This window comes from Musa acuminata, chromosome BXJ3-2, assembly GCF_036884655.1.
Source record: "Musa acuminata AAA Group cultivar baxijiao chromosome BXJ3-2, Cavendish_Baxijiao_AAA, whole genome shotgun sequence".
NCBI classification, from domain to species: Eukaryota; Viridiplantae; Streptophyta; class Magnoliopsida; order Zingiberales; family Musaceae; genus Musa; species Musa acuminata.
In genome coordinates, this window is record NC_088350.1 from 29,221,739 (window position 1) to 29,240,328 (window position 18,590).

General features: G+C 38.5%; 3 protein-coding genes across 4 annotated transcripts; 1 reads left to right on the top strand and 2 right to left on the bottom strand.

Annotated features, from left to right (window-relative positions):
- Nucleotides 1–442: 442 nt before the first annotated feature.
- Nucleotides 443–9,548, bottom strand: LOC135631726 (uncharacterized). 2 transcript variants are annotated; one of them, XM_065139529.1, is made up of 13 exons: nucleotides 8,938–9,548; nucleotides 8,745–8,840; nucleotides 7,952–8,035; nucleotides 7,650–7,724; nucleotides 7,358–7,438; nucleotides 7,000–7,127; nucleotides 6,624–6,896; nucleotides 6,295–6,469; nucleotides 3,480–3,563; nucleotides 2,707–2,824; nucleotides 2,298–2,497; nucleotides 1,725–1,926; nucleotides 443–868 (listed from the first exon to the last, which is right to left on the bottom strand). In XM_065139529.1, the coding sequence occupies exons 1-12, from the start codon at nucleotides 9,166–9,168 to the stop codon at nucleotides 1,744–1,746; spliced, it is 1,728 nt and encodes a 575-aa protein (XP_064995601.1). In that variant the 5' UTR covers nucleotides 9,169–9,548; the 3' UTR covers nucleotides 443–868; nucleotides 1,725–1,743. The 2 variants fall into 2 exon arrangements, with proteins under 2 accessions (XP_064995601.1, XP_064995602.1); XM_065139530.1 differs by having other exon boundaries at nucleotides 6,624–6,891; nucleotides 6,998–7,127.
- A 1,061-nt stretch (nucleotides 9,549–10,609) lies between these two features.
- Nucleotides 10,610–14,151, bottom strand: LOC103975658 (pentatricopeptide repeat-containing protein At4g02750-like). The gene has a single exon (XM_009390679.3). The coding sequence runs from the start codon at nucleotides 13,884–13,886 to the stop codon at nucleotides 11,649–11,651; it is 2,238 nt and encodes a 745-aa protein (XP_009388954.2). The 5' UTR covers nucleotides 13,887–14,151; the 3' UTR covers nucleotides 10,610–11,648.
- Nucleotides 14,152–14,328: 177 nt separating this feature from the next.
- On the top strand, nucleotides 14,329–17,110 carry LOC103975659 (actin-depolymerizing factor 11). The gene is made up of 3 exons (XM_009390680.3): nucleotides 14,329–14,493; nucleotides 15,343–15,608; nucleotides 16,701–17,110. The coding sequence occupies exons 1-3, from the start codon at nucleotides 14,473–14,475 to the stop codon at nucleotides 16,849–16,851; spliced, it is 438 nt and encodes a 145-aa protein (XP_009388955.1). The 5' UTR covers nucleotides 14,329–14,472; the 3' UTR covers nucleotides 16,852–17,110.
- The last annotated feature ends 1,480 nt before the right edge of the window (nucleotides 17,111–18,590 follow it).

Genomic DNA, 18,590 nt, shown 5'->3' on the forward strand with positions numbered 1-18,590 from the left:
AAAACGATAAATAACAGATATTTTAGGTGAACCGCTGAAATATGTTCCTAACAACAAATCTATGAAAATCTTAAATCACTTGTTTTGTCTCGTGGTGGGCTTCAAGTCGTACTTCATGCCTTAAATTCTTGGGAGAAGTCGAGCCTTTCTACGGTGAAGTATAAGGGCGAGAAAAAAGAATCAGTAGATATGCATGAGCCATATGGAATAAGTTAAAAGAATTTCTTTCAGAAACTGGGATGCATGTACATCCGCAGGACCAATTGTCTCCTATGCCGATGAATCTTTCAAGTACCCGACGATAGATCCCTAACCCCATTTCCTCACAAACATTTAGAACATTTAAATCCTACCAGCATTTCATGTAACGACAGAAAGGGGACCGAGATTAGCATGGATAGATAGGGACTAGCAACTTCAACGGAAGAATAAATTACGAGAATTTCCGGAGCAAATATAGTAATTTTCTATAGCAAAATGATCTATTCAGCTAAATGAAGAATGTTATAGTTTAATCAGTAAAACATAGAGATAAAAAAAGTAACTAAGACAAGGGCGATTCTGGAAGGAAACATCAATGATCAGGTGACGAGTTCGACGGTCTCCGGAGGTTGAATTTAATGCTTCATCGCACCGAAACATTGCAAGATGAGTAATATTGTTGAGAAGGTATCCTGACCTTAAATTTGCTAGCGAACAGGATTCATGGCACAGTAATGGCCAAACACAGAGAGAGTTGGCAGTACACACACTTTGCTTTTGCATGCAAGGTTGCTGTTTTAGTTCACTCATTCTATTTCCATCCAACTAGAGCTTCACATGATTCTAAACAGTTTAGAATGACCGCCGCAATGTCCGATGTATGCACCTACAACACAACAAGGTACTTAATATCATGGCATAAGAGTGTAGAAATCACAGAGCCTAACAATCACTACTAATAATTTATTTTCAGCAACTGAGATTTTCCATCACCCTGACAGTCTAGTAGGTTTATAACTAAAATCTAGAGCACATCAGGAACCATAACAGCATCCAACTGGTACTGATGAGGTCTAGTATACAGAGTTATAGTCCAACCCCAACTAGCTGGGACAATTTTGCTGCTTGTGGATCAGTAACAAAATTTCAGAAAAGAAAGAAAAAAACAGAAACAAAATTGGATCTTAGTAGCAACTTAAAACACTCCAGTTCCTTCAACAACACACACAACCTTTTTAACAAATTATGACAATCTCAACGCCTGATGTGTCAGATGACTCGATCGACAAAATCTAGATGCGTACTAATTATAACAAACAAACGGTAGAAAGGCCTAAATGCTTTCTTAAACAATTGTCAAACTACAGTAGGATAAATTATCTAATAATCTTTTGATAAATAGAAAGAAAGATGGATGTGTGAAAATATCCATTCAATCTCTGAAGAAAAAACTCATTTATGACAATAGATGTACATTTACATGGGCAGTTTCATATATCCATCTATATACACCTACATATACATGCATACAGTAACTTAAAAAAACATATAGAAGTTTCTGATTCAAAAATATATTTTTCATAAGTACACAAAATCACACACATGTACATATAAACAAAGAACCAGTAAAAATTACTTTTTATCATTGCATTGACTGATGTGCATTTCACATCATGAGCCTGGAAAAGGAGTACAATGTCCAAGACTCGTGCAATTCTATGATTTTAAAGAAAGAAATGTACCTTTGTATGCCAGTCTGCATCACTTTCTTCGAGCAATTACTGCTATGTTTCTAGGTGATAAAGTAGGATCAAAAATAGGGAACAAAAACGCTTCCACAGAATTTCCTTGTTCTTGCAAGAACAATAACCTATCAAGCAAAATGTAACTCTCCACCAATGGCCCTAGAGCTGCACGGAGAGCCCAAAAAGGACCTATAAATTCCTGCATGAGTAAATGATCTGTCAGCTGTCACTTCGACAATGAAATTACTTCATTATTGACAACTGCACTAAAAGCATGTTTTTTGACAATATTGATCATGTCATAAAGATCAAGTCAAAGAAAGCTCAAGAGTTCAAATGTGTAGTTGTCAAAATATTGAACATATGAGGCCATTCGTCTGTCTTCAAGTGCATAAATGTTTTCTGAATCTTAAGAAGAACTAATTAGCAAAAAGTTTAGAACACATAAATGAAGTCAATAGATGAGGCTGCACATGAATACCAAGATAAAACTTAACAGATACTGGAGCACAAACAAAGCTGAAAAGAAAATTGAAGTTAGAATGAAGATGAGTACGAAACCAAACTTACAGTATAAGGTTGGGCTTCCTTCCATATCTCCAGTAGATCAATATCCTCAGAGAACATACACCCAAGGCGAGTTAGTCCAGACTTGCAGAACTCTTTAAAAAGCAAATAATTGTTGGATACCTCAACATCAAACTCTTGGCATCCCTTGGCATTACTGTAACTCAATTTTCCTGATACTTCAAAAAAGCTACACCTGTCATCTACAACAATAGAAAAAATAAACTCTTTACTACTAGTTTCTTGGGGGATGTACTATGTGCAGATTTAATCAATAAAGTAGGATGAAACCTCCTGGAGTTACATTATTGCAGCATCCATAAACGTGTCGACATCATCAATGACATGTACATTGGATGATCATGGAAAAGTAAGATGGTCCTTGGAGGCTAAAAAAGAAGAATATTTATACCTTTACAGCACAGTTCAGATTCTCTAAGTCTCCTACACTGTTGGCGTCGTAGAGCTTTCCCTTGTCGACCAATTGATGGACTTGACACTAAAATTTCTGGAAAGTATTTGTCCAAAACCTATAGGTAAAAGAAGGTATACTTCAACAATGTAACGTCTAGAACAATTAATCAAGTAGATATCAAAAAGTTTCAAAGTTTATAATTTTCCACAACTTCAAATGCAAACTTGACACACCAAGTAATGGTTTCTAAATGATTTTGTACTTGTCAGACTCTAACTTAAACATTGGTCAGTCGCCAATGAGCCTAAGATATGAGTTATAATTAGAAAACAAAACATGGAATTTCAGCTGTTATGTACAAGGAATTTTATCCTATATACTTGCAGAGGAATGATGTTCTGGTCAGTCTAATAACAGGATATTGCAATTAGTGACAAAACAGTACCATTTTTTAAAAAAATTAGCACATAAAGGAGACATGAGAAACAACTGCTACAATGAAGACAAATAACTGCATGCAGCATTAATATAACTGCCTATATATCATTACCAATTCTCAGTCAGGAAGACTTTCACACCATAATGATTTTATTTCAAATGAGTATGCAGGTTATCAAGTTCAAATTAGAGAAAACCAGGAGATGAAGGAAAAAAAGCAAAGAAACAAAGCTATTTGTGAAAACTAAAATAATATAAAGAAATGGGATGTGGGAATCCAAGTTGAACCAATCAACTAGTTGAGGCTCTAAAGACATAAGAAGTAACTGTACCAGTTGAAAGGCAGCACGAAAGGCATGTACATCAAAATTTTGAAGGGCGGCATCTGCAGTAAGAATTCGCCATCTTTCAGCACTCTAACCAGAAAAATGTGATAACATTTAATCATTTTTGGTCAAACTAAACATCGGGAACCACAATTAGAGAAGCAATTACTTGAACATCTTAACAAGAATAAAATATAAAGATTAAATCACAAACAAAAAACATAAAGAAGCTACTTAAGAAAGGCTTCTAAAAGTAGTTAGAATATATCGACTTTTGTTCTGCAATTACCGACGCTTCTCAAGATAGTAGCCATAATAAAAGTGCTGTTTCCCATGCAAGAATAGCATTCTCTTTAGAGAATACACAATAAGATAATAATACATAAACAAAAATAAAGGTACCAAATAAAAAGAATAAAGAGGAGAAATTATATGGCATAGTGAACTTTAAAGGTAGTACATGATCAAGCAAATGATCAGCAAAAGAATGAGATTTTAATTTATTTGGACTCCTCGTCTTGGATTTTCAACACCAACCCACAACTTACAACTTTCTTTTCTTTTTATCCATAATAAGAGTATGGCATTTTGGTTTTCAAGCTAAAACTAGACATAAAATAATCCCTCTAGCTATAACATACACACAAATAAAAAAGTCCACAAAAGACAAGATGAAGATAAAGATGTAGCATAGCAATAAGAAGGGTCCGCAACATGTTCCTCCACCTCTTGCCTTCCTTTTGCTCTTTCATGGATGTCAGGCTCAAGGCTGAGGATATGCAAACCTCTTTCACACATCATAAAAGATCTTAACCAAGACATGAGAAGAAACTTCTTTGCATGATTTTAGGACAATTCACAAAGATCACATACTTTACATGGTAGCTTATTAGTTATTAACAAGGACCAATTGAAGGAACTAATTAATTTAGATAAAATTCCCTTCGAAGGAATGTAATAAACTGTCATTTCGTAGAAATCTTAAGAAACAGGTTATAAATATCTAATAAATCTATCAAATTTATGTGCAACATAATCTGGGATAATTACAAATTATCCCTTATAGATAGACCTCCTTAGCATCCCAGTCCTTAGATTTAAAAAATTTATATTGGAATCCCTATAGTTATGAGAGTAAAACATCTAATTCTGTTTATCCTAGCGTGATCAGTTTTATCGATGGAACACGAAAACAAATGACAAAAAGATAATTTTAACATTTTAGTTGATGGTGGCGGACGATGACACTGCTAGGGGCCGCGGGTGACTGTTGTGGATGAGGAGAGTGTCGATAAAAGGTGAAGGCTGCTTTGCATTTGCATCGATGCCGACACAGTTGCCGAGCGACCCTTTTGCCGCTTTGCATCAGCAACAACGGTCCTTTCGTCGCTCAACAACAGCGTCGATGCTGACGCTGACGCAGATGCAGAGCAACAAAAGAGCCCTCGGATAGTTGTTGTGCATGAGTAGAGTAGCGACGAAAGGTGAGGGCCACTTTGCATATGTGTCGACGCCGACACAGTTGCCAAGCGACCATTTCACTGCTCTGCGTTGACGCTGACGCAAATTCAAAGTGGCTCTCACCTCTCGTCGTAGCTCTCCTCATCCACAACAACCACCTGAGCGGCCTTTTCGTTGCTCAACAATTGCATCGACACCAACACAAATGCAAAGCGGCAAAAGGATCGCTCGACAACTATGTTGACACTGATGCAGATGTTGAGCGGCCCTTTTGCCGCTCAACAACTGCATCAATGCCAACGCAAATGCAGAATGACGAAAGGGCCGCTCAACAACTACGTCAGTGTTAATGCAGATGCAGAGTACCCTCACCTCTCGCCGTCGCTCTCCTCATCCACAACAGTCACCCGTGGCCCCCAGTGACATCGTCGTCCGCCACCATCAACTTGAATGTTAAAATTACATTTTTTGCTTTTTGTTTTCATGTTTCCGTCGGTAAAACTGACGACGTTAGGGTAAATGGAGCTAAATGTTTCACTTTCATAACTATAGGGATTCCAATGTAAATTTTTTAAGTCTAAAGATCGAGATGCTAAGAAGGTCTAACTACAAGAGATAATTTGTAGTTAGCCCACATAATCTCAAAATTTTATCAGTTAAGTTAGGTTTAGTCACTACCACTAAAGTTCAATAAGTTAGAGTTTATTGTCTTCGTTTTTCATTTCTCAGGTCTTAGCTCATAAGTTACTCCATGGATCAAACTTGTATCAAGTCAAGACATTCTAATTTTAGTCTATAAAGTTAAATGTCAATAATACAAAATCATCTAAAGAAAAAATCACAAAATCATCTAGAAGCCGAAATTTGATTTATTTGTGTTGACCTGATAAATTTCTCCAAAGGTTCAAGTTTGTGACAGGCGTCAACCCATTCTAATTTCTTAATATCCAAAGCATTAAATGTTAAAAAATACAGAAATTTCTGCAGAATCAGTGACTGATATCAGTTAAATTGTCTGAAACTGAAAGCAAACTTGTTTGTTTTATAAAATATTATCAACATTAATGGTTCATATTCCTACATACGAAAGGGAGTCTCTATCTCAATAACTTTAGATAATTTCCACATCTGAAATTCACAGTAAGTTCCATATGTTCTAGAAGGCATGTACATTAATATAATTGGATGACACTGTCCGTGCTCATGTACATACCTCTACAAGTAGATTTAGAGATGAAACAATGATTGATCATTACAAATGGTTAGATCATCTATAGGATGTAATACATAAATAATATACAAAGGGCAAAAACAAGTGTATAATAAGATAAAGAAACTTCTGCACTTTAACTATGCGCACCTGACAAGCAAGATCACGCGCATTTTTTCCAAGGACTAGACTAGACAGTTTAGCAGCATTACTGATTGGGAAGCCACATGAGTTGTCAGTCTTCTCTAAACAGTCTTCAGAAAGTAAGTTGTAACAACAACCAATGCCAATTAAAGCTCTAACATGTTCGCAGCCGACAAAGGACCTACATGGCAAAGTTTTGAATTGAGAACAGCCAATTATAGTAAGAACAAAGATTCAGCACTGAAATAATCATCTAGATTTGCATCATAAAAAAAAAAAAGAGTAGATCGTGACACTAGACCCACTAAACAGGTTCTGAAATCATTGATATTCACCTAAGCATGTTCACTGAGAGGTCACCACAAGCATGGAGTCCGGCAAGAACGAAAAAGGCACTACTGTGCTGTTGTTTATTATATAAATTAATTGCTTTAGCAACACTTGGCTTTGAACTTTCAGAGTCACCAAATTCAGATTTATTACCACGTCCCGTTGATTCTTCAGTATTGTCCTCACATAAAGAAGTGATACTTAAATCTGTTAGTGCTTCACTTGAGAGAATATTGCAAGTGATGGTCCGAGGCACTTTGAGATGTGGGCTTGCTGAACTAGTAGATTAAATAAGTTTAGTTAATACAGTGGAGTAAAGAGTAAAAAGTATAAAGTAGACATAACCCAGAGAACAAATGCACCATCATAAAGATATTACACTTTTTAGCTGCATAATGCTTTTTAATTCTCTCTGCCCGGGCATTTGTAACATTTGCATGGTGCAAAGAAGCATCAATTGCTATGACAGGATGTTGATATTGAAACGATAGCGCTTGAGCAAGATAACCCTAACAGAACCAGGTAAAACATTTTTCAGCAGTAAACTCCAAAAAGCAATGCAAGTAACACATGTTAATAAGACAAAGGCCAAGTTGCCCCTTATAAGGGAATGTTTTTTTAGGAAAACAGGCAAGTCTTGTCAAAATGGATAATGCCATTGTTCTAATGCCACAATTTTGTGCAGTAACCACACAAAGACAAGCTCTTTATCATGAATTGATAGAGAAGCAATGTATACCTGACCAGAACCAACATCAATAATTGTTTCTGCTCCAGAATCATGTGCCATCCAACTGACAACTGCAGCAAGTATCTCCACCTGGTACACAACGAGTTGCCTTGTTTAGCTATTAATGAGAAAGAGAATGCTTTAATGATGGATAAAATAAAGAAAAGCAAGGAAATGGTTGTTGGAGACGTATCACAAACACAAGAAATCATCATATTCGACTCTGCAAGGACTGGGGAATAATCATCCTGGAAATTCACATAATATAAGAGGCATTGGCAATGAGCACTTTGTTACATACTTCATGCTTTTTCTTCAAATTCATGCCTTGAGCAAGAACAGTACCCAGTGAAGCTACATGCAAATTAGGTAACATCTGCAAGAAAATAATAATTTTGTGAGAAAACACAATGACAATGATTTTTTTAATCTTGCATAATCGGAACAGGAAGCAAAATGACCTAGAAAGTCAAGATTCAGGCATATAGCATCCTTATAACAAAGAAACACCCAGTGAATAACAATTTCAATCATTCAACAATATCAAGTGCACAAGTACTACAATTGAAACACAATTTCCGAAAAGAAGTGACAAAAACGTACCTGGTGCATCAATTCTCGCTCCCGCGGAAGGACGAGGAACCTTAAGTTGCACAGAAATTGTTTAAGTGAATCGGGCCAGTATTCCTGTTATACAGATGAATACAATTTAGTAAGTTCTTAATTCAAGTGCATTCATGATACTTGTGCATTTGTAGGCAAATGATACAGGAAGAGAAATCTGACTCTTCTAAATCTTTCCTCTTTCAGCCCCAAGTAATTGACTCTTTCTGTTGTGAAAGACCCATTTATATGGATGGTAACACATAAAAACAAAAGGAATCCATTGGGATAAGAGTCATAGCAGTACAGACCTACTTAACACAAAATAAATACTAAACATGGAAGTATACTGATATATAAGTGATCTACCTAGTGGCCTCTCGCTTCAGAACCCAACCCGTCTATAGTACCAGTGCATTATCTCCAATCCAGCCAGTGTTTGTACCAAAATTGCAACACAAGATCATTAGGATCAGGTTACATAATATAGACAATCGTAGTTCACCGGATACACTGTTGTAGACCTGATTAATGTGGTTTGGATTAAATTCAGTATTTAAGCATCTTCACAGCTTGAACATTATACTAATGCAAAAAACCAATCATAAGATATCTAAATCGCAGCTAAAGAACAAAATAATTTTGGAATTGTTAAATGCTAAGAGTAGTATTAAGTTAAGGAAGAAAAAATTAAAGATCTCAAACCAAAATTATCTAATATCTAACATAGAAGATACAGATAATATCAAAAACAACAATTAGTCGGTAAATTTCGTCGAGGAGGAAGGAGCACCTGAGCAGAACCAGACGGCAACTTCAAGAGAGCCTCCACAGATTCTTTCCGGAGGCAATCCATCCACTGGTCGTCCACCAACTCCCACAACCTATCCTGAGAAGGTTCCAAAAATCGCTACTGAGAAAAACCCTAACAAGGCGCAGTTTCTCCTGAAACAAAGGGAACGGAGACTAGGGTTTCCAAGATGAACCTTGAAGAAATTGACGACGTGGGCGTCGAGGAGGGGCTTGTAGGGGCGGATGAAATCAGCGATGGCGTTCATCCATTCTAGGGTTTCAGCCGCTGTCTCACAAGAATTGCGGCAATGGTGTGCGGCCATCGCCCTCTGCCGCCGTATGCAAGCAATGAGCGAGCGATAGTGGCGATACCGAACAAATATAACCGGCTGCCGAGCAAGCGTTCGGCTCATGTTACGTGGCATGGTTTGGAAGACTAAATCATTTCGTTCCACTCATGTTCCATTGCATGATTCATCTTTCAAAAGCGAATGTTGTTCCCTATTCTAAGTAAAATATTGCCACCACCCGTCAGGAACAGAACAATTCAAACTTCGGGGAGCCACACACTCTGAAAAGACCTCCTAAACTTAGGATTTCTGGTAATCGAGAGAATGTTTATGGCCTCCAGTGGGACGAGCGATTCATTCTTGGAAGTCTGCTGCTTCTCCTGAAACGACGATGGTTCCCTGGAAGGGTCTCCTCTTTGCGATCCTGCTAGTAATCGCAACAGCCATCGTTAGCACTTGCCATGCTGCTCGCCTGCTGTCGGAGCCTTCCGTCGACGGGAATGATACATCATCGATAGCCACCTCACTGTCGACGAATTCTTCAGCCACACCAGATTTATCAGCATTGGCAGGAACGTCGCTCCCGGCCGGTCTTCCAAATCTTTCAGAACTGCCACCTGGTACTGATTTAACTGCGTTGGCTAGTTCGCTTCCGGATGAAACCAAAGCTAAGTTGGCATCATCGGCGGGGGTGTCGCTGCCGGACATTCCTGATTTGCCGGACCTCTCAGTGAACATACCGGAGTTTGCGATGCCACCAATTACCTCCCCTGTGTTCACTATGTTTGGGCATGAAGTCCATCTGCCAAATCTCTCTTCCATGGTGGGGAATCACTATTGAGAACCTGCATAGATTTGATGAAGTAGGATCATATCCCTACTGTGCCCATCCTTGGAGGTTTGTTATTTGTAACAACATCAACTTGTGTGTCTTGTTTTTGTTTGAAGTTTAGCCAAGCAAAATACATGGATGTTTTCATCTGTTTTGTATTCATACATTCGAAGGTGCAATTTCACCAACCATTTACATCATCTTGCTGTGAAGTCCTTGTTGCATGTGATAGTAGATTGCTTGTGTGGTTTAGAAGATCAACAATCTCATGTCATCCTACAAGATGTTCTTCTGTTCTAATCTCCAATTTAGTTTTCTTTCTAGCTCAAAGAAACAATGTTCTATAAATCACCACAAGTATCTTCACAAATAGGAGTTTATCCAATTACAATTGATAGCATTTTTTCCCTTTGAAAACGAATACATGTTTGATATTCATATCCGGAAAACAATTTGTCAAAACTTTACTGTCTTCCGAATATTGTGAATCTTCCAAGGAGTCGTGTCAAAATGAATGGTCTGTATATGATGCGAGAATGAAATGCTTATTTTTGACATTTGAGCTTATGATTAGAAGTTTAATGACTCTTTTACATGAAGAAGGGAAAATGGAGAGTCTGATATCGAACACATCTGTATTGTATGGTAGTTTATCCAGTAACACCATATGGTCCGAAGCAAATCACTGTAACACCATGTAGTTCGGAATGAGGCTTCACTTAGCTGACAATACAACATATGATCTGTATGGAATTCGGGTTCGATGATTCATTGACTTGAAATCATCTTTCGAATGAAAGTTTTCATGGAGGTAAAAATTATCACAGAAAAATCAAGCATAAAACTGAAAGAAAACAACTTCTATTGTTTGTAAAGTTAAAGCTTTGACTAAGAGACTTAAAACAATGAAGATAGAAGCGTAAAAGAAAGATTATAAGTGCGTGAAAATGCAGATTGTTTCTGGACAACACGTCGGTGCTCTCGGTAGGTTGCGGTCGCTGTTGATTTTCGGTCTCCTCCTTCTCTCCTTTCTGCTAGAACCTCCTCCTGAGGTTTGGACAGCATGCAGGAGTTGAGAACTTCTTGCAGTAGCTAGATGAAGATTTGGGGTGGAGTCTTAGACTATTGGAATGAGAGGAAGAAGGTTGCAACTGGAAGAAATTGGTTGTAGTGATGCAGAATTCTTGCCTCTCTTCTCTTTTCGCTGCTCTGAGGTTGCAAAACTAGGATCGACTAGCTCTTTGCTGAAGGTTCCCTGCGTACCCTTTGTTTTGTAAGGGGAGCGGCTTGTCCTTTTTAGGGTCTTCCTTGTGAGGCATGGCACCTAGAATTCCCTCGTAGGGCTGTCGCACCCTTCTTGCTTGATGGCTGCCCCTCTTTAGGTGAGAGTCATCCTGATCCGAGTCCTATCATGACTTGGATTATGGTGAGAGGACTGCTATTTCTTAAGCTTGAGCTTTTCTTGACCGAACATGATTGAATGGGATTGAGATCATCCCTAATTAATATATAAGCAACTCAACCATATGTGTGGGCTTGAAGGTCCAAGAAGACAATGCACTGGAGTGTCAGGTAAATCTTAAAAGAGATTCATAAAAGTAACAGGTTCTTGATGCCCATGCTGCAACCAACTGCCAAATAATGCAGGCTGATGGATTCAGCTACTGTCACAAACGACAGCAATCTAACTTCAAATGCTTCAAGTCCATGATCATACAGTGTGATTTATGATATTTGCAGGCTTCGGACAAGAGAAATTTCATACCATTCTGAAGTCTAAATTCTACCCACAACCTAACAAAGAAGAATCATACATATGCCCTATGTTTCTCATTTGTGCATTCAGCACTCTTAAAACCATGAAGACCTCTGCTGCCCTTGGCTCTGTAGAATCATCAGAAGAGAAAGAATGAACTTCATTCTTAATTTCAATCCAGCTGCGTGCAGGTTGCTTCCAAACTCCTCTCTCTTTCATCAAAACCCTCACTCTCTCAACTTCAGCCCAACTACCAGCCTCAGCGTGTATGTTTGACAAAAGCACATAATTTGAAGTATTGTGAGGTTCAAATTCAAATAACTTCTCAGCAGCAACATTTGCAACTTCTGGATTCTTATGCATTCGACAGGCACCAAGTAAGGAACCCCATATGCTGGCATTTGCCTTGATTGGCATTCCCTTAACCAGTTTCAATGCTTCTTCTAACCTCCCAGCACGACCTAGCAAGTCAACAACACAAGCATAGTGCTCAGCCACTGGAGTTATTGGGTAGTCCCTAGACATGGAGTAAAAAAGTTCTAATCCATCATCAACCATTCCTGCATGACTGCACGCAGATAAAAGACCAATGAAGGTGACCTCATCGGGAGCAACCCCATTCTTTTTCATTTCCCGAAAGATTGAAATTGCCGCTTTTGCATAACCATTCAAGGCATGGCCAGCAATCAATGAATTCCAGGAAACAAGATCCACGGATACCATCTCATCAAAAACCTGTCTCGCTGTCAAGATCCTTCCACACCTTGCATACATAGTTATCAATGCATTAGCAGCAAAGATATCAATAATATGTCCACTTTTGAGAAGAAGATTGTGGAGTTGAGTTCCAACCTGCAAAGCCACTAGATTAGCACAACCACTGAGAGCACATGCAAATGTAGACCAATCAGGATCCTTCCCTTCCTTTCTCATCATCTTGAAATGCTGGAGTGCCTCCACATAGAACCCATTTTGGATGAACCCAGAGATTACACAATTCCAGGAAACCCTATTCTTTTTTACCATTTCGTGGAAAAATTGAATTGCTTTGTCCATTTGACCATCCTGAGCATAACCTGCAATCATGGTATTCCAAGATACCACATCCTTCTTTGGCATTCTCATAAACAACTTCAAAGCTTCATCCATTCTTCCACATTGTGCATAGCCAGAGATCATTGTATTCCAACAGACAACATCCGGAGTACTGATTTCCCTGAAAATATGATGAGCTTCATCCATCTTCATCCTCTGCACATACCCATTAATCAGTGCAGTTTGTGCCACAACATCTTTAAATGGCATCATATTAAGCAAATTTCTTGCTTCACTGAGCTTCCCAATGCGAACATATCCATCAATCATTGTCGTCCAGGATATCGAGTTCCTCTCTGGCATTTCCATAAACAATTGAGAAGCCTCATCAACTCGCAGACAACGAATATAACCTGCGAGCATCGCATTCCAAGAAACCACATTCTTCTCGGGCATCTGATCAAATATTCTCCTGCCCTCGACGATGCAACCACTCTTGCAGTATCCATTGAGCAGCGTCACCCAAGAGATAACATTTGGGTCTGGAATTCTCCTAAAACACTCGAATGCTGAGACCAAATCTCCAACCCTAACAAAACCCTCGACCATTAAATTCCATGAAACTACATCTTTCTCTGGCATCCGATCAAAGAACTTTGAGCCCATCCCCATCTTCCCGTTCTGCGTATAGCCAGAAAGAACAGAGTTCCAGGAAACCAAATCCTTACACGGCATAGAATCGAGCAACTCAATGGCATCTTCAAATCTACTACTCTTCGCGTAACCCGAGATCATTGCGTTGTAGCAGACCGAGCTCTTCTCCCCAGGCATTCGATCAAAGAGACGCCTGGCCTCCTCCAATTCTCCATTCCGGGTGTAGCACGTGATCATCAAAGTCCACGAAAATACATCTCTCTTGTGCATTCTGTCGAACAGCTCAGCCGCTTCAGCGACGCAGCCATTGTGCGAGTAGCCGGCGATCATGGTGTTCCAAGAAACAAGATTTCTGTAGGGCATTTGATCGAACAGCCGTCGCGCTTCCACGACGCGACCATTCTTCGCGTAAGCTGAGATCATCGAATTGTATGTTACGGTGTTACGGTTCGTCATGCCACGGAAGACGCCGATGGCTTCCTCGATCCTGCCGGACTTTGCGAGCTGCGTTAACTTCAGATTCTGGGTGAACACCAGGCTTCCTCTGCAGCCTATGGCTCTGAGCTGGGAACTCATGCTTTAATCGGCCGCCGAACTATGATCAGAAGCTCAATTTATGACCGTCAATTTATCTCTGCCCGGAGGCATTACTCCGATTCTTCTCCGTTTGTGGCAGAAAGCAATTGGAAGATCACTGACACGAGGAGACGCAGAAAGGTCAGCAAACGATCTGTCTTAAATATCAATTCGATACCGATTTGGACGATCGAGCGGACTGATACAATACTGAGTATAGTGTATATTAACTTGAATCGCAAGTTGTTTCCTCGATTGTAGTGTCAGCAAACGATCCCCAGAACAAGGATGATAAAAGCGAGATCAGACGGTCTACAATACTTCACCCGTATCCTCATCATGACGCATCACCGTCGGTTGCGGTGTCGCATCGGGTCGAGTCACATCTAAAGAGTCCCCACCATTCTTATTATTATTATTATTATTATTATTTTGCATTTTGGTGTACGGAGACCAGCAGCCCATCAAAATCCGCGCACAACTGGTGCTCCTCTCCCCCCACTCGCTCGATCGATCGATCGATCGGTCGACAATCTTGCAAGGAGAAAGGATTGGCGTGTGAGGAAATCGCCTCTCCATCATCAGAATGGCATTCCTTCGATCCCACGTAAGTCATCGCGCATCCCTTTGGCGAGATCGCGTCGTGCCCCCTTTTACATTCGCTTTCCAGTTCGTAGATCTCGTGGTTATCTTCTTGGACTGGCAGATCTCGATGCTCCTTGGTTCAACTTCTACTGGTTTTTCTTGATTGATTCTGATTTTTAGGGTCCTTCAAGATAGTTAGTTTGATCGGATCTGATACAGTTCATTTAGTTGCAAGTTCATAGATTCGTTGAAGTTTCACTTCGTACTGACGATTTAGGGCTGGCGATCATTAAGCGGATTTAAGGGGGCAAAGTTTTACTTCGTCTGTTTCTGATACAGTCAGTTGCTAAGCTTGATTAGGTTTTCACTGCGGGGTTCTGTTTGGGTAATTCTAGACCATATTTTTACATGAATGCGTGCGACATAGATTTCACATGTCGAGGTTGTCCTCTATCGTGCAGAGGTCACCAAATTTTACAGCACAATATAGCTGCTTTCTCAGGCATTTCTTATGAAGTATCGCTTACAGACTATGCAGGCTGCTATTGCAAGTACCGTTGAAGTTTAAAGTGCTCCATTGTTTGTATTGCCTCTGTATATTTAGGTTTCTAGATAGCTATGATCATGGCAGGATGACAGTGTAGTCGGTAACAAAAATGATTTGCCTCTGTCATGGATGGTTTGAACTCGTAGTTTATATATGACTGGACATTTATTTTGCATTAAGTCGACCCGGCTTTTAATGGACGAATATGAGTTCTATTCTTTAACATCTTATTGAAGTTAAAATCTGCATTCTTAAGATCATATTACTCGTTTTTACATTGTTTTCTCAATGGTACTGTCTGACATCCACATCCACTGATTTTAGTCAAATGCTTCCTCTGGAATGGGTGTCGCTGATGATTGCAAGCATATCTTCTTAGAGCTTCAGAGGAAGAAGACACACAGGTACGTGGTTTTCAAAATTGACGAGAAACGGAAGGAGGTTATCGTGGAAAAGATTGGAGGTGCAACTGAGAGCTATGATGATTTTATGGCTTCTCTCCCTGAAAATGATTGCCGTTATGCGATCTATGATTTTGACTTTGTGACTGAAGAGAACTGTCAGAAAAGCAAGATATTTTTCATTGCCTGGTGAGCCTATTCCTGCCATCATTTTTTATCTAATTCGATACATTCTGGTATGCATGGCTATAATTCAAAATTCTGGTATACATTCTGGTACATATATATATATATATATACACACACACAATTTGTATAGAAAGTTCAGTGAACTCATTTGTGTTGGGCTGTGATAGGATTGACATTACTTGTTTGTGCCATGTTGTTCCGTCATATAAATTTCTGATGTAGGTAATTGGGTAGTTGGCCTGTGATGAAATATCAGTATAACCTACGCATGTTATGTTGGTGGTCGAGTGGTTGGCTTAATTTCTCTCATATCGTTGTACGTTAACAGAAAGGGAGACAGGAAATTGTAGACAGTCGTATGTCTTTTCTCATATATCATGTCCATGAGAAAGGATTAAGTTAGTTCTTTCTTAGAAATGAGTATATATAAATTCATTATCTTAGTGGGCTTCAATTAGCTTCACAAACACAATGGTTTTGTTTGTTTTCTAATACTCTATGGCTGATGACTGATGAGAAGATGGGAATAGCTATTTTGTGATGAATCAATATACAAATTTTCTTCTATGCAAGTCTCAATAAGCCAAACACTGACACTGAAAATAATTTGTTCTAAAAAATCAGTTTATAGAAATTGGTTTTTGACCTGTTGATAAAACCTTTATGTTACAATTAAGAAATTTAAGTTTCTCCATTTATTAATGTTGTGTTTCTTGGAAAATCTTACTGCTTTTGTCATACTTGCATCAAAAAGACTAAATCAAATTAAAATTGAAAGGATGATCATGACAAATAGGTTAGTTGCTTGCAAGACTGATATTTAGTGCTCCTAACATCTGGCTCAGTAAGCATTTCAAGTGGTTAGACATAACTTCCTGTCCAAGCTATTTGCCACCATCTGTTTAGATCACTTTGACCAATCTTGCAGAGTTACATTTTCCTTTAGGCAGATGTAGTAATATTAACAACATACAATCAAACTTTCTTTCTTAATGATATATTCCTATGAATCAAATGTTTCACGAAAATGTCAATTCCCGATCACTGATTGCATTACATTTTCCTTATATTTCTTAAATTAATGTTGGTCAGGTCCCCTTCTGTTTCTCGAATCCGGGCTAAGATGTTGTATGCAGCCTCTAAGGATCGGTTCAGGAGAGAACTGGATGGTGTTCACTATGAGCTTCAGGCTACTGACACCTCAGAGCTGGACCTCGAAATCCTTAGAGAACGAGCACATTAAAGTGAGCCTTCGACAGGCCTTGGGAGTCTCATCAGACATGGTAAACTTCATGATCTCTGCAGTGCTTGTGGCTTATGGCATCTTCAAACTTAAGTAAATATATACAACCTTGTGTTATTATGCTGCTGGAATATATTAATCATGTTATTTGGACACTTTATATGAATGGTGAAGAAGGCTTGTAAACTGATACGACCTCTTAAGACATGATTTGTATGACTATTATTGTCGGTATTGATCTAAGTCACTTTCAAGGAAAGTTGTGTTGAACTGTGGGAACATGCATCCATCCTTTGGAAACTGCCCAACCGCGGACATGATTAGCTAGAAGGATATAAGGCTATACGCCAATTCCCATCGAACAGAACTGTCTTATTCTATTGGGAGGAAGAAGGCAGATGGTGGATCCTGTAATTGAGAAGGTCACAGCTACGGTGGAAATGTTGGACTTGGTAAAGCTCCTCTGCTGTCATCTATTCATTGGTAGTTTCTCAAATTGTTTCTTCTTTCCTCCTAGTAAAATTGGCTTTTCTTTGTGGTACATAGACAATTAATTGAATAGAAGAACCGGTGAAATTTATGAGTTCCTTAAATCATATTGAAAATTTAAGATGGATATGGATAAAAAAACAAGTATGAGTCGTATTAATTTATGTAATTAGTCATGTTTTATTATTATTATTATTTTATTTTAGATAAAGAAGACATTGCATTCATATAGAAACTTCCACGCTTTGTTGCACTTAAAGTCACCTAATGACCAACCACAAGTATTAACGTTGAATTACAACATTTATGGATCGATGTGAATAATTCTGATTTGTAGAAGATAGAGGGCAACTCGACAGCTTGCAAGTTCTGAGATAGCTAACGAGAGAAAGGCATTGGTTTGATAGTGAATGAATTGGACCCATAATTCGAGTCGGACCACATAATCCATTTCGAAAGATTAATTGATTATTTGACTTGTATACTAATTTTAGGTGATATGATTTTTCTCATCAGTTTTCCAGATCATGGTTTCAATGTGGGTTGGACAGCCACCGACTGTTCTTACTTGTCAACCTAAGGTGTTGAGACATTAGATTTGCTTAGTGCATTGTTGGATCTCATGTTCGAATTCTTATGTACTATGATAGATCTCCGTATGCGATCATCTTATACATCATTAAATGTAATATTTTTTAATATTATTTTTTATATAATAAAAATATATTATATAGTATATATATCACTTGATATTGTAATCAAGATCGACATCGACCATGCTTTCTTCTTTTTTTTTTCTAGATATCACATGCATAATTTATGTGGATCGTGTGTTTAGATAGATACAGAAACCTAATTGGTATCATTATTGATTTCGATCATCTCTCACCACAGTATGATTGTAATCACGATGAAAAATACATTGAATATTATTTTCCTTCAAACGACATATATATACTCACAAATCACACATGGATCAACTACGTCTATGCCCAATCAACATCCACTACAATGCCGGGTCAACATAAGTTTTATAGATCAGATACTCAATTTTACATTCTCCTCCACCAATTCCATCGGTACATAATTCTTGAATTTGATTAGTTGCGACATCAAACTAAGTGGAACGGACTTTATCATACAAAACAAATGGTCAAAATTTACATTATTTGCACACGTTTTTTTTTTCTCTCTCTTGAATTTTAGTCTTTATCATCAATTAATGACCATAAATACTGGACTTTGTATAA